This window comes from Linepithema humile, chromosome 2 (genome assembly GCF_040581485.1).
Source record: "Linepithema humile isolate Giens D197 chromosome 2, Lhum_UNIL_v1.0, whole genome shotgun sequence".
Taxonomy (NCBI): domain Eukaryota; kingdom Metazoa; phylum Arthropoda; class Insecta; order Hymenoptera; family Formicidae; genus Linepithema; species Linepithema humile.
This window is the reverse complement of record NC_090129.1, coordinates 18,560,545-18,573,692: the sequence shown is the minus strand read 5'-3', so window position 1 is coordinate 18,573,692 and position 13,148 is coordinate 18,560,545. Positions and strand designations below refer to the sequence as shown.

Here is a 13,148-nt window from a genome sequence, read left to right as displayed (position 1 = left end):
TCAATCATCTTCAACATTAATTTCCTTTTTCTACGAACATTTATAATAAAAATATAATCCATAATGTTCATTTTGAGTTATTATGATATATATAATGGATACACGAAACATTGGCTTGATGGCAGTGAGCGTAATATGCGCATTACTTTCTTTGTTAATTTATCTATTAATAGAGAGAAAACATCTCATGTGTGTACTTACCATTTGTTGTTCGACCTTGCTTCCGGATGCCTTCCTTTCAATGAGGGTTTCCTGGAAGAAGCAGTCCACAGCGAGGAGGGGGAAGGAAGACTGAGAAAGAGTCGCAGCGAAGAACGGGAACGATGAGACCATCCGAGCGGAAACGTGAACGGAATAGCGGGCGCTTGAGCTTTGCACCGTCCATCTTCCACGTTGACTGCTGTTACACCGCGACACCAACGAATGTGCAAGCACAATAATGGCCGCCATTAAATTAACGCACGACCTGACGCAATGTGCCTGACGAGACTGCCGCGTACGCGTACAGCGGGATGTTTTCGGTGCCTCCCTGATTCTCACCGTTGTCATTGCTCGTATCACACCGAATCTGCGATTAATTAACCATGCACGACCGAATTAATCATTACTTCTTATCTAAAATTCGCGAAGATGCTCCGCCGTGTCCGAAAGTTCGAGAAGAAAGAAAGAATGCGCGAACGCCGTGAACTTAGCGCTTGAGAAATCGGGCGGGAACAATAAAGTCGGCGCCAAAATATTTTATTTGAATTAATTAGAAATTTAATGTACTTGCTACGAGAAATTACTTAATTAAATGGCAATTAAATGTATATATTGTCGCTTTAAAGATAAAATTGTACATTATTTTTACTTGTATGTGCAAGTGAAGATCAAAATTGTTTCAAAGACGGAACGTTTTACTTTCATCGTGATACAATTTCAGTTAAATGGCGCCCTCTGTCGTATAATTGCAAAATTAAGTAAAATTCTAGAGATATTACAGACTTGAAAATCTCAATTTTGCATTCAATTGAAATTTATAATAAAGCTTCTATATTTTTGATTGCTTAATGTAATGAGCTTTCATAGATACTAGCTAGCATTATACATAGATGCAACAAGTCAATTATATGCAATTCTTGATCAATGAACATGTTCAATATTATATTGTTGTACGTGTTGAATATGTAATTATTGAAACTTAAGCTTAATATTAATATAATCGTAAAAAATAATAGTTGCATGTGTTCTGAAAATTGCGTTTCCTCAATAACAATATTTATTAATAAAGACACAATATTTACCTGAATAAACGCAGCTCGAGCAATGAGGTTCACTCAATTTACTTTACTCTTTATTTCTTTCCTCTTTTTCTTTCCAAAAACCTAAATGTATACATGACATTAAATCTCACTTTAAATACAGAAAGTATAATTGATATAATATGAAGAAACTTATGAATACCTTTACTCCTCGAATCTTTTTTTCTCGGCCTCGGCGAAACGTCTTCGCAAACTTTGCGGAAAGATTCACCGTGAATTCGGTCACATATGTACATACAATTTGCAATGTGTCCACATTGACAATTGTAATTGGCCAAAATTCAATAAAATTTACGAACGCACTTATCACGTGATTCTCGAATGCATTTGTTGTTTCCCAACTACATAACCTCATAGTCTGTGGCGAGTGCCTTTCATCATGGCACACGTCAGCACGGTGCGCCCTCTGTTCTCCTTTTTCGTGTATTTGTATATGTGATGTGGAGAGTAAATTGGTGCATGTAAAAAAAAGTACGCTTAGATTAATCGCGAGGTACACGACGTATCGAAATTACACGCCAGGATGGTAAGTGACTGTTCCTTATACGCGCGAAATCGCTGTCAAAATCCACGTTTATTAAAAGCGTCTCGCTGCGAAACCACGAGCTCGCGACGTCGACCGCAGATGTCATCCATTAGCAGTGGATTGTCAGGCGTTATCCCATAAGTGTCACGAACCGAACGTATTTGAAACACTTGTTCTCTTTTTTGCAGGTCCTTATCGCTGCTGCGGTATGCACCAAAGCCGGAAAAAGTAAGCACAATATATTACTGTTCCTGTATGTGTATGCATATGTATATTCGTTTTGATAGTACCACCCGGTTCTGTTAAATTAATTACATGATAACATTGAAATTTATCTTTTTGCTACAAACGAAAAGTATATATTTTTTCTGTCAATTTTACTTGCAACGATTATTTCACCATCCTTGTTTTGTTTTATTTTTCTAGCCATAATTTCTCGACAGTTTGTCGAAATGACGAAGGCAAGAATAGAAGGCCTACTCGCTGCATTTCCAAAACTAATGAGCTCGGGTAAACAGCATACATTTGTTGAAACTGAATCCGTTAGATATGTTTATCAGCCACTCGAAAAAGTATACATGTTGCTTATCACAACCAAGGCCAGCAATATTTTAGAAGATTTGGAAACTTTGAGGCTTTTTGCAAGAGTAGTAAGTAGATCATATTAATACACTATGTATAACAATTATTAAAAAATGTTTTATGAGTTTTATACATATATGTATGATACTTGAATTTTTCAGATTCCTGAATATTGCAATTCGATGGATGAACTTGAAATAGCTGAGAATGCATTCAATTTGATATTTGCATTTGATGAAATAGTTGCGTTAGGCTATAGAGAGAATGTCAACTTAGCACAAATCAGGACTTTTGTGGAAATGGATTCACACGAGGAGAAGGTTTATCAAGCAGTCAGGATGACGCAGGAACGTGAAGCTAAAAACAAAATGCGTGAGAAGGCCAAGGAATTGCACAGACAAAGGATGATGGAAGCTAATAAAAAGGGCAGGGCTAAAGGACTTGGATTTGGGGCATATGGAAGCAGTGATGCCCCAACTTCTTTAACTAATCTGATAGTAGAAACCAGTGATACAGCTAACTTTGTGCCTGATTCGAATAGACCTTCATACAAACCCAAGCCGTATGATTCATTTTAATCTTAATCATAATTATATATGAAAATATTTTCATTGTTATAGCATTTATACATTTGAAATTTTTTATCAGAAAACCATCTTCCAATTCTGGACCAGGTGCGATGAAATTGGGTGGCAAGAGTCGCGACGTGGATTCTTTTGTCGACCAATTGAAGGAAGAGGGAGAAAATGTTGTGTCAGGGCCTCTTGCTGCTCCTGGAACAAAATTAACACCAATCAGTCCTCAAATAATGAATGCAGAATTGTATGTGATCATACATTACCTAGAAAATTTCAAATTTCTAGAACTCGCAAACAAATATTTAAATGCGTTTCTATCAAAAGGGTTCACTTGAGGCAAGAGGAGAGATTGAACGTACGTGTTGGTCGGGACGGAGGTTTACAAAACTTCGAGTTGCACGGCTTGGTGACCTTACACATTTCTGATGAGAAATGGGGACGTATCCGCGTGCAAATTGAGAACAACGACACGAGGGGCATCCAGTTGCAAACTCATCCAAACGTGGACAAGGAATTATTTAGAGCACATGGACAGATAGGTTTGAAAGTACCCACCAAACCATTCCCATTGAATACTGATGTTGGTGTGCTGAAGTGGCGTTTCCAAGCTCAAGATGAAACAACATTACCAATTTCAAGTAAGATTACAATTAATAATCCTTACATTAATAATTCTATATATTTATACTGTAATTTCATAAAATAATTGCATTATTCATAAAATAATTGCTATTAAATTCATAAATTTAAGAATATACACATTTAAATTGTATTTGTTTATTTAATAGTCAATTGTTGGCCTTCTGAAAATGGAGAGGGCGGCTGCGATGTGAGCATCGAGTACGAATTGAAGCAGTCCGATCTTGAATTGAATGACGTTCAAATAAACATTCCTCTACCTATTGGATGCAATACTGTCGTTAGTGAATGCGATGGGCAATATTCGCAGGAAACACGACGAAATACATTAGTCTGGACTTTACCAGTGATCGATGCTTCAACAAAATCTGGCTCGATGGAATTTATAGCACCTTCTTCTACGCCTGCAGACTTTTTCCCACTTCAGATTACGTTTACATCTAAAACACCATATGCTAAAATTAAGGTAATGAAATATATGTATTTATATACATGACATATACATATAAATCATAATGTACACAGTATCAAAATAGTTCTTTTACTTTCCAGGTTAGCGAAGTTTTGCTTGTAGAAGACGAGAGCCCAGTTAAACATTCAGTAGAAACTGTATTCTTTACTGATAATTATGAAGTTGTATAAGATACAATAAATAATAGATGAAGTATTTACTATGCATATAAGAACGTGGAAATGGCGCAGTTCAGTGGGAGGCATAATTTTCAATGAACAATCAAGATTGATTATTGTTTGATTATCTTTATTGCCATACAATCATTCCTTATATGATTAATGAACATGTTGGCACGTATCGTTTGGTATGTATTTGTATTGATGTATTATTATGCTATTTGACAACTGTCTGACAACAGTGCCGAATACTTATATACGTCTGTAAAAAAAAAAAAAAAGATATATTTTAATTAGAAAAAATGGGGTCGTGACTCATACACGGAAAGTTATTGTATTCTCTTTTTATTCGGTACATATATTTTAGTATTGCAATAGCGCTCGTAAAGAATTGTATTATCAAATATATATACATCAAATTTTGTTACTTATTTGTAGATTCATATACCCTATTCTTAGTATATTTCATGTTATATATGTCATGCTTTTTTGTTTTATTAAAACATTGTTCAAAACATTAATCATTTATAAAAAAAAATTTTATATAATTGGGTAATGAAAATATCACTATTTCTAATAATACTTTCTATTTATGATTTGTAGAAATCTGTACGTCATTGAATACAAATTTGTTACTAACTATTCATATTGAATTGTTACAAATCATCGAATACTGCATTTATAATTTGTGGTATCAAATGGTTCTCGATAACTGCTTTAGCTGCAAGAAAAATAAAAAAATATAAATAAATCATTTGTTTTAAGTTTTTAATTTAAAAAAAAGATGTTACTTACCATTCATCGAATTATTCATGATTGCTGCTTTGTAAGCGCTTATACTGGAAGAATTGGTTACTGTTACCTCTGCACCTTTTGTTAATAATTCGTAGCATACATGTGGATGATCAAAATATGCTCCGTATATTAATGGAGTATTACCATCCTATAACAGAAGAGTTCTAACATTTTGGATATTAAATTTTGTTAGAAAAGAAAGAAAAAAATGTTATACGTACTTCATCATATGCGTTTGGATCCGCACCATGACTTAATAATAATTTAACTACATCATGATGACCGTAAGCAGCTGCCAAATGTAAACTTGTCGCTGATTTTGGTCCATGAAAATTTACGTTGGAATTCCATTTGAGCAATTGCCTAGCGCTACCTAATTGTCCATAAGCACTCGCCCACATCAATCCTGTTAGATCATTTTCATCAGTCGCATCTACTGCACCTGTATTACACATAAAGATAAATTATTTAATGATAATACAATTGTATATGAAAGATAAAAATAAGATGTATAAAGTATATACTTTACACGAGTGCATATGATCGGGTGTAAGTTCCCCTTGACCTGCTAAAGTATGAAACGTGATATCATTTCCAACATAGAGCTGATGTATTTGAGTTTGAGTATTGCCTCGTTGCAAATTTGTGAGCAAGGTAGGTGGCTAGAAATAAAATATTGTTAAATAAAGTGTTGTCCCATAAATAATATGCTGTCCACAATTTGATTGGTATTGTATTGTCAAAGAATATCCTGATTTTTTAAATGTTTCAGAAACAGATTGAGAGAAAAGTACCTTGTATGGTTGAAATGCACTAGTTCTAGTAGCATCTTGCCATGCTCCTGGAGCCCAATGCCATTTAGTCTCAATCGGCTCAGACTTACAACCAATGCTCACATTTTCAGGTTTGCAAATAAGAGGTTTTGGTCGTATGCCGATCGCTGACGCGTCGGGTGTGATGCTCTTGCCACTTTCAGTAGAATTTCGACCTTCCTTTATCTCATCCTCGTCCTGTTCTTCCTTCATAATCAACTCTGAATGTACTTGATTCTCCATAATTGTCAAATTACAAATAATTGCAAATTTCGGTTTGTACAAATATCACTTTAGAATATATTAAATTATCCAGAGCTTTATTTTATAATGTCCATTTCATCCGGTATATCAAGTGTAAAAATTAGAGCCTATAGTTGTTAACAAAATTTGTGTCACGATGGAGGTTAGAAACATGATGTTAGGTCGAATTTCTACTGAGATCACATCCTCACAATATTATTTTAAAAAATTTAATCACTAAATTTTGATATTTTAATTGGCAACTCCACTTCGTTTATTTCTTATTAAATTATATATTTTTAATAACATATTTTCATAACACTCTGCTGATTTATCGGCAGGGCACACTTCGAATGCTTGCAATGTGTCTCACCTGACAAATCATCTTTCGTTACATTATTATTGTTAGAAAAGCGAAATCAAAACGAAAATCCAAAACGAAAACTTTGTTGGTGGACAGAATTTCTCTGCGTATTTATGTTAGACATAATCATCATAAGTTAAGACATCCTGAGGTAATCCTCAGGACATTGAGATATCCCTAAGATGTCATAGGATGTTTTGTGCTGTGTGGGAAATAATATTGTAAATAATTTCACAAACAGTTGTAAAAATTAGCGTAGAACAGTGCCAAAATTAGTTTTAAATGTTTAAAATTAATTTAAAACAATTAAAAATACTCTTTGCATTTATTTTTATCGAAAAATTTGAAGAAACTTTTTAATCAATCCAATACAAATAATTATTTAAATATAATTAATTATATAATTATTTATTGTAATTATAATTAATCAAATTCTTTTTTTAAATTTTTATTTAGCTGCTTACATTAAAAATATAAATAACAACAACTTCATCTTTTTTATAACTAAATAATTTTTAAACACATATTAAATTTTAATCAAACCTTGCCCACTCCTCCACATCAAAAGGTTGCACCAGATTCCGTTCCCAGTAAAGAGTATTAAATTCTTAAACTAAAGAAACTTTTTATCATTTGTTACCATTATATCGTTTATATCACCATTCGTAATTCAGTTTCTTAATAACTAAGTTTCGTAAAATCCAGCTTATTCATATCAGTTGCTTCAGCTTATAATAATTCAGTTTATAATAATATCTTGATGCTATTAACGTCTACATTAGATATTTTATTGAGTTTTGCAAATGTGAGGTTCCATACTTCTTGTGTAGTGAACAAAATATTAAATTCTCGTTCTAAAGTTTGTTTAATTTCTACAGCCATCATTGAATCCATTCCAAGTTTAGCCAAAGATATATTTTGACTTATTATTTTTATATTTTTAATATCTGTAATATAAAATTCATAGGAATATTATGATTTACCATATTATATGGAAAAAAATTTGATAACATATTGTACATGCAAGTGTATGTGTTCGTGTATACATTGAGATGTGCAATAATGACTTATGGGATGCTGCGATAAATAAATAATGCATGTGGAAGTTATAATGATCTAAGAAGGCTATAACAGAAAAAAATCTATATGTTAATTCTTACTCATAATATTAGCAATGATTTCCACCATATTGTATAATCTGGATAAACCCATTTCTTTCTCACTTACAATCATACTACTTACAATCGGTCGGTTTTGAAGTAAAAATTTCTCGAGTTCTACAAAGCAGAAAGATATTTTTTGCCGCAGAGCACCGCAGCTCTGTATCGTCTTTTTGCATGTCAACGAGAAGACCTACGTCACCTATAGGTCCTCATTGAATTACCAATCCGGGTAATCCTTCCGCTCTTTTTTCGCACACTCTTTTCATAATCAAATTCGCCGTTTCACTGATTAATTTGCCCAACGTTCCCTCTTCCGCAAGAAAGAGAAGAAAACACTACAAAATGTCGAAGTTTTAAATAGATCTTTCTAGATAGTTTATCTAACGTTTGTGTCGTCCAGGTCTTTGGTATGAAAGATTCCGTAAAAGCTAATATTTAATATATTATACGAGTTTTATCGGTTTGAAATATCACGGGCGACGTTTATCTTTTCATATTCGGCCCTGCGATATTGTGTATTTTAAATAATGTAGTATTTTAATTTATACATAATTTACATATAATCAAATGAATAGATGAAAGATATGTGGAGACAGAAAAGAAATAAAGATGTGCGTCACCCAAATAGCTCATGTATGTTTTATATAAGTCTTCTAAACGTATCTAATGTTTTCTAACCGTATCTAATGTTTTTTAACCGTCAAGCATCACGAAGAGACGACTTTTTGAAACCACTCGACAAAAACGTTTTTGAAACCATAATTTAAAAAACGTTTTTTCAAGTTTATAAAAAACAGAAAAATTTTGTAAAATTTTATTTGTATCTTAATTTTTTTCATTTATTTTTTTTTTAGTATAATGTTGTTTAAATGTTCTTTAAGAATTTAATGTAATAAAAGTTACATAATTATGTACCATTTGGCACCAGCAAATCAAAAACGTTTCCACAACCCTCTATACCTGGCAATAGGAATATTTCGCTTTCCGTCGTGCTTTTTTTCGTCGGAAGCTTTATACAAACATCGGGAATAAATTGATCGTCGCCTGATATGCGAATGAGCAATTTCCTTCCTGTTGTCTCGGTGAGTTCCTCGTTCTTCACATCTTTCTCGAACATTTTGGCGAGCTTAATGAAATTGAGATCGCGAATATCCTGCGCGGTAAGGAAAATCTCATACTCCCGTTCCAAGGTCTGTTTAATTTCTACAGCCATCATCGAGTCCATTCCAAGCTCGGACAAAGGAATGTGATGAGCCACGGTACTCATGTCCTTCAGATCTATATTTAATTAATTTTTTATATTTAGTTTTAATTACTTAGTTTATATTAAATATTCTAATCATATTTAATTAAACACGTTGATCTTTTTTATCAAATAAATTCAAATTCAAATAAATTGATTAATTATATTGTCTAATTTTTTTAATGTTATTAACTTACTCATAATATTAGCCACAGTTTCGACAATACTGAATGCATCAAAAGTGTTCAACCGCTTCTCGGCTACAACCATGCTCGCCACTATAGGCTGCTTTTGTAACAAAAAGTCCTCGAGTTTCGCGATGCAGGAAGTTATCTTTTGCTGCAAAGTGCCACCAATAACCATTTCTTTATCGTTGTCTTGCATATCAGCCACGAGGCCGACATCGCCGACCGCACCCCATTGAACCGCTAATCCGTGCAAACCCTCTTGCACTCTTCTCTCGCAAATTCTCTTCACGATGGAATTTGCCATGCCGTAATTAGTCTGTCCGGCATTTACTCTGCCGCAAGATACCAAACAGAACACAACAAAGTGACAAAGCTGAGGACATATTTTTCTCAAATGGTCCAAGTTCTTCGTGGCCCAAGCTTTCGCTTTGAAGGGCTCCTGAAACGTCTTTACAGTTTGATTCTGGCAAATTTTATCATTCAATACCACAGTCAGGTTGAATATAACGTCCACCGGTGCCAGTTTTTCCGCCGATTTCAGCATATATTCGCAATCTTTGACGTCCGATACATCGACGTTCGATATGATTTGACTCCGTAAGATTTCCACAGATCGATCTTCATCTGCTGATATCCGTTTTTTACTCCGGCGCGCGAGATGAACACCAGATTCTGAGCGCCACGAACAACCAGCCAGTCGGCTAATTCTAAGCCGAAGCCATCCAAGCCGCCTAAGATGATGTACGATTTGTTCGATAGACAGTAATAACGTGCAAGTGCAAGAATGGGTGCGCTCATAGATTCACCTTCTTCGTGCATTTTTATGATTATCTAAAAGTACGTTAACTCATTTATAACTAAGCTTTTATTTGATACATTATGATTTATTTTTAATTGATCTCGCGTATTAAGTCACAATTAATTCCAGCTAAATTGATTTACCTTTCCTATATGCTTTCCAGCTGTCATGTATCTGAATGCAGCCTCCACTTCATCCTTTTCGAAAATCTTCCTGGCAATCGGTTAAATAGCTCTATTCGCTAGATTTATGGCCATTACCGAATTCAAACGTTCTTTTAGTTTCTTTGGAGCTGTGAATGTTATCCAGCATAACGCTGTAAAATGAAATTCTTTTCGAAAGAAACGACAAATTTAACAAATTATTGATTATTATATCGAATTTTCCTATTTTCAGAAAACGCCCGCCCTTCGCGAGGCAACGGATAGACGTCTGGAGTTTCTCTTCGGCGAGCGAGTTCAATATAATGTCTACGCCACGGCCGTTGGTCTGACTAAGTATCATTTGCTCAAAACTGTTGTCGCGCGAATTTCCAATGTGATTCTCTGGGATGAACGGGAACGTGTCTCTGATAAATTTTCGCTTTTCTGGAGTGTCAACGGTGGTGAATATCTCGCAACCTTTGTGATGCGCTAGATGAATCGCAGCTTGGCCCACGGCACCGGTACCGGAGTGGATAAGTACCGTATCGCTCTTTTTCATATTCGCCTTGACGATTAATCCGTAACAACACGTGCCGTAAGCGCACAGAATCGTTGCAGCGTCCTCCATGCTCCACTCGTCCGGAATTTTCCAGTATAAGTCTTTGTAAGATATGCACATATTTGTTATGGATCTGAAAATTAAAAAATTGAAATCTTTCTTATATTTAAAAGAACAGGATTATCTAGGATAGATAGGAATAAAATGTTTCTTTCTATAATTATCAAGAAACATTTACAGAAATTGCGTGCATATAATTTGTAAAAGTAATTTATCACCTGCATTACGGTGATGCCCACAAGTGAATTCAATATGTCGTTAAAAATATCTTTGTGTTTACTCGTTAATATGTCAATGATATACATTCCATGCATTTTTAAAATTGTATCGCATTTTTTTATGGTTTTGGAAAATACTGGGAATCGCAGCAGCGCTTGACCTGTTAACATGTAAATTTGAGTTTAATTGCAAGCAATCACTTTTCTAACATATGCAAAAAAGAATGCGTACCCATGCCAACCCATTGCGATCCAATTCCGGAGAACACAAAACAAATCGGTTTTCTCTCATCTGAATAATATTGTATTTCTTTTGTTGCTTTGATCGGCGTTTTAGATTCGACAATTACGTATCCTCTGTAAGGATGATTTTTCATCTCGTCAGCGTAAAGATCGTGTAATAGCCGTACATATTCGACGTCTATCAGCCGGTTCTCGATCTAACATACAAATTTTTGCGGTGTAAGTGTGCTTTCATTGACTGTGTAACCGCAAAATTTTTATATACCTCGTTTGGAAATGATTCAACTGCTTGTTGGGTACATCCAGACAGGACAACGAGTCTGGGCAGATTATCATTCGGCGCTCCTTTATTGATCTTTTCCTTTGTGTTACTTTGCATCAAGATGTGGCAATTAGCTTCACCAAAACCGAACGAATTGATACCCATAAATCCAGAAGTCCACGGTGTTGTGTTGGTCACCACGCGTATACTTTCATCTTCAAAAGCCTTAACACCTTTTTGTACTTGTGTGAAGTTTATATTTGGCGGGATTAAGCCAGTTTCTATTGCAATTATCACCTTACGAAAAGTTAATTAAATGTTAACTTGTTGCTTCTTATTTTTTTATTAAATTATTTAATAATTAATAAATGTTTTTTATCTTTTTATCATGATACTGTTAATGATTTAGCAGCAAAAGAAATGTTATACAAATTTTTGTTTGTAAAGTGTAAAAATTTCAAAAATCTACGATCATAAAAATCGACGGCTACTATTATAATGCATATAATACTTATTGTTACCTTAGCAATTTGACACATGCTACTAGCACCTTCAGAATGACCCAAGTTTGATTTGATAGAACCGATTAATAGAGGAGTTTGTCTGCTCTTGCAGAAAACCTGCTCGAGTGCATTGATTTCTTCTGGATCACCAACATAAGTACCGGTGCCGTAAACTTCCATGTAGCCTAAGTCGGCGAAACACCGCATTCATTGTAAAACTCTTCAAGTAAAGTTTGTTGCATTTTGCTCAACGGGAAGGTAATGCCTTGTTCCTTGTATTCGTCGCAATTAGTTTTCCCGTAGACGATGGTCGCATAAATTCTCTTAGCCACTTTTGTTTTTTGTAAAAATGCGACTCCGATTGTCTCGCTACGCATGTAACCGTTTGCATCGTCGGTAAAAGGTTTGCAGAATCCGTCAGGTGCTAAAATTCCTGAAATTGTAAAATTATGTTATATAATTTAATTTAGATATATTTTTATATATATTCCAAAGTATTTAGATGATAATAATTTTTATATTTTTTATTTTCTATATTCTAAATTAATGTTTCAATAAGTATAATATCAAGTCTCGCAAACTGCAAAGATACATAAGGATGCATGCAAAGAGTTACACCGCCGACAGTAGCTGCGTCACACTGCCCTGACCGGATACTTCTATAAACGTTCTCCAAAGCTATGACACTTGAGCTGCAGGCGGAATCAAATGTGCAAGATGGTCCTGTTATATTTAACCAGTGAGACATCCGATTTGCGTATAGAGGCTTGTAACATCTAAAAGCTGCAGTGCCAGCTATCTAATGTGTACATAAATAGTTTAGAGAATTTAAATGTTCATTGTATGAGCACTGTACGATCTGATTTACAAACAAGTACATTTTTTACAATATGATATAAAAATGTTATTTATCAAAATTTTTATGTTATAAGCTTGTGCAATATTCTTGCTTGATAGAGTAATTTTTCGTACCTGTACTTTTTCATAAAACCAAGTCTTCTCCAACTCCGAAAAACACATTGCAATAAAAATTCCAGTTTTCGTTCCAAATAAATCTTTCGGATTTATTCCTGCGTCAACGATAGCTTCATACGTATGTTCCATGAGCATCCTACTCATAGGATCCATAAAATGGACTTTGTTGAAGGGAATTTCAAAATAATCTGCATCGAATTTCTCGCAACTATTAATCAGTCCCATACGTTGAGGTAGATCTGGGTGACCTGTATATTAAACCGTATGTAATAAGTGAACAGTTATTTTCGTTCCAACTAATATAGAAGTTTAGATAAAAGAG

At 34.4% G+C, this 13,148-nt stretch overlaps 5 protein-coding genes across 6 annotated transcripts in view; 1 reads left to right on the top strand and 4 right to left on the bottom strand.

Annotated features, from left to right (window-relative positions):
- The window catches only part of LOC105679089 (protein Tob1-like), a 159,076-nt gene extending 158,435 nt beyond the window's left edge, over nucleotides 1–641 (bottom strand). Inside the window, exon 1 of the mRNA XM_012378881.2 lies at nucleotides 202–641. The gene's annotated coding sequence lies outside the window, so the exon portion shown is untranslated. The remainder of the gene's footprint in view (nucleotides 1–201) is intronic.
- A 1,029-nt stretch (nucleotides 642–1,670) lies between these two features.
- deltaCOP (coatomer subunit delta) lies at nucleotides 1,671–4,683 on the top strand. Its single transcript, XM_012379106.2, has 8 exons — nucleotides 1,671–1,827; nucleotides 2,016–2,055; nucleotides 2,254–2,477; nucleotides 2,571–2,971; nucleotides 3,058–3,231; nucleotides 3,312–3,625; nucleotides 3,776–4,092; nucleotides 4,179–4,683. The coding sequence occupies exons 1-8, from the start codon at nucleotides 1,825–1,827 to the stop codon at nucleotides 4,266–4,268; spliced, it is 1,563 nt and encodes a 520-aa protein (XP_012234529.1). The 5' UTR covers nucleotides 1,671–1,824; the 3' UTR covers nucleotides 4,269–4,683.
- On the bottom strand, nucleotides 4,370–6,518 carry LOC105679212 (DNA-binding protein RFXANK). The gene is made up of 5 exons (XM_012379107.2): nucleotides 5,846–6,518; nucleotides 5,581–5,713; nucleotides 5,273–5,493; nucleotides 5,052–5,199; nucleotides 4,370–4,977 (listed from the first exon to the last, which is right to left on the bottom strand). Exons 1-5 carry the CDS (start codon nucleotides 6,104–6,106, stop codon nucleotides 4,913–4,915), a joined length of 828 nt encoding a protein of 275 aa, XP_012234530.1. The 5' UTR covers nucleotides 6,107–6,518; the 3' UTR covers nucleotides 4,370–4,912.
- A 1,758-nt stretch (nucleotides 6,519–8,276) lies between these two features.
- Nucleotides 8,277–10,094, bottom strand: LOC105679026 (fatty acid synthase-like). Of its 2 annotated transcripts, XM_067348652.1 has the most exons (3): nucleotides 10,007–10,094; nucleotides 9,074–9,895; nucleotides 8,277–8,911 (listed from the first exon to the last, which is right to left on the bottom strand). In XM_067348652.1, exons 2-3 carry the CDS (start codon nucleotides 9,606–9,608, stop codon nucleotides 8,541–8,543), a joined length of 906 nt encoding a protein of 301 aa, XP_067204753.1. In that variant the 5' UTR covers nucleotides 9,609–9,895; nucleotides 10,007–10,094; the 3' UTR covers nucleotides 8,277–8,540. The 2 variants fall into 2 exon arrangements, with proteins under 2 accessions (XP_067204753.1, XP_067204754.1); XM_067348653.1 differs by having other exon boundaries at nucleotides 9,074–10,084.
- A 3-nt stretch (nucleotides 10,095–10,097) lies between these two features.
- On the bottom strand, nucleotides 10,098–11,089 carry LOC136996935 (fatty acid synthase-like). The gene is made up of 3 exons (XM_067349317.1): nucleotides 11,076–11,089; nucleotides 10,294–10,698; nucleotides 10,098–10,179 (listed from the first exon to the last, which is right to left on the bottom strand). Exons 1-3 carry the CDS (start codon nucleotides 11,087–11,089, stop codon nucleotides 10,098–10,100), a joined length of 501 nt encoding a protein of 166 aa, XP_067205418.1.
- Nucleotides 11,090–13,148: the final 2,059 nt, after the last annotated feature.

What these genes read in the sequence shown, in the direction of transcription:
- LOC105679026 (XM_067348652.1), bottom strand. Translation starts at nt 9,608, where the DNA reads ATGCTGAAATCGGCGGAAAAACTGGCACCGGTGGACGTTATATTCAAC. An exon ending in AACTGTGGCTAATATTATGA is followed by an intron (nt 8,912 to 9,073) that starts GTAAGTTAATAA and finishes AATTAAATATAG; the next exon opens with ATCTGAAGGACATGAGTACC.
- LOC136996935 (XM_067349317.1), bottom strand. An exon ending in GCCGAAGAGAAACTCCAGAC is followed by an intron (nt 10,180 to 10,293) that starts GTCTATCCGTTG and finishes TTCATTTTACAG; the next exon opens with CGTTATGCTGGATAACATTC.
- deltaCOP (XM_012379106.2), top strand. An exon ending in TGAGGCTTTTTGCAAGAGTA is followed by an intron (nt 2,478 to 2,570) that starts GTAAGTAGATCA and finishes TGAATTTTTCAG; the next exon opens with ATTCCTGAATATTGCAATTC. An exon ending in CAAATAATGAATGCAGAATT is followed by an intron (nt 3,232 to 3,311) that starts GTATGTGATCAT and finishes TTCTATCAAAAG; the next exon opens with GGTTCACTTGAGGCAAGAGG.
- LOC105679212 (XM_012379107.2), bottom strand. Translation starts at nt 6,106, where the DNA reads ATGGAGAATCAAGTACATTCAGAGTTGATTATGAAGGAAGAACAGGAC. An exon ending in GTGCATTTCAACCATACAAG is followed by an intron (nt 5,714 to 5,845) that starts GTACTTTTCTCT and finishes TTTTATTTCTAG; the next exon opens with CCACCTACCTTGCTCACAAA. An exon ending in ATCCAAACGCATATGATGAA is followed by an intron (nt 5,200 to 5,272) that starts GTACGTATAACA and finishes CTTCTGTTATAG; the next exon opens with GATGGTAATACTCCATTAAT.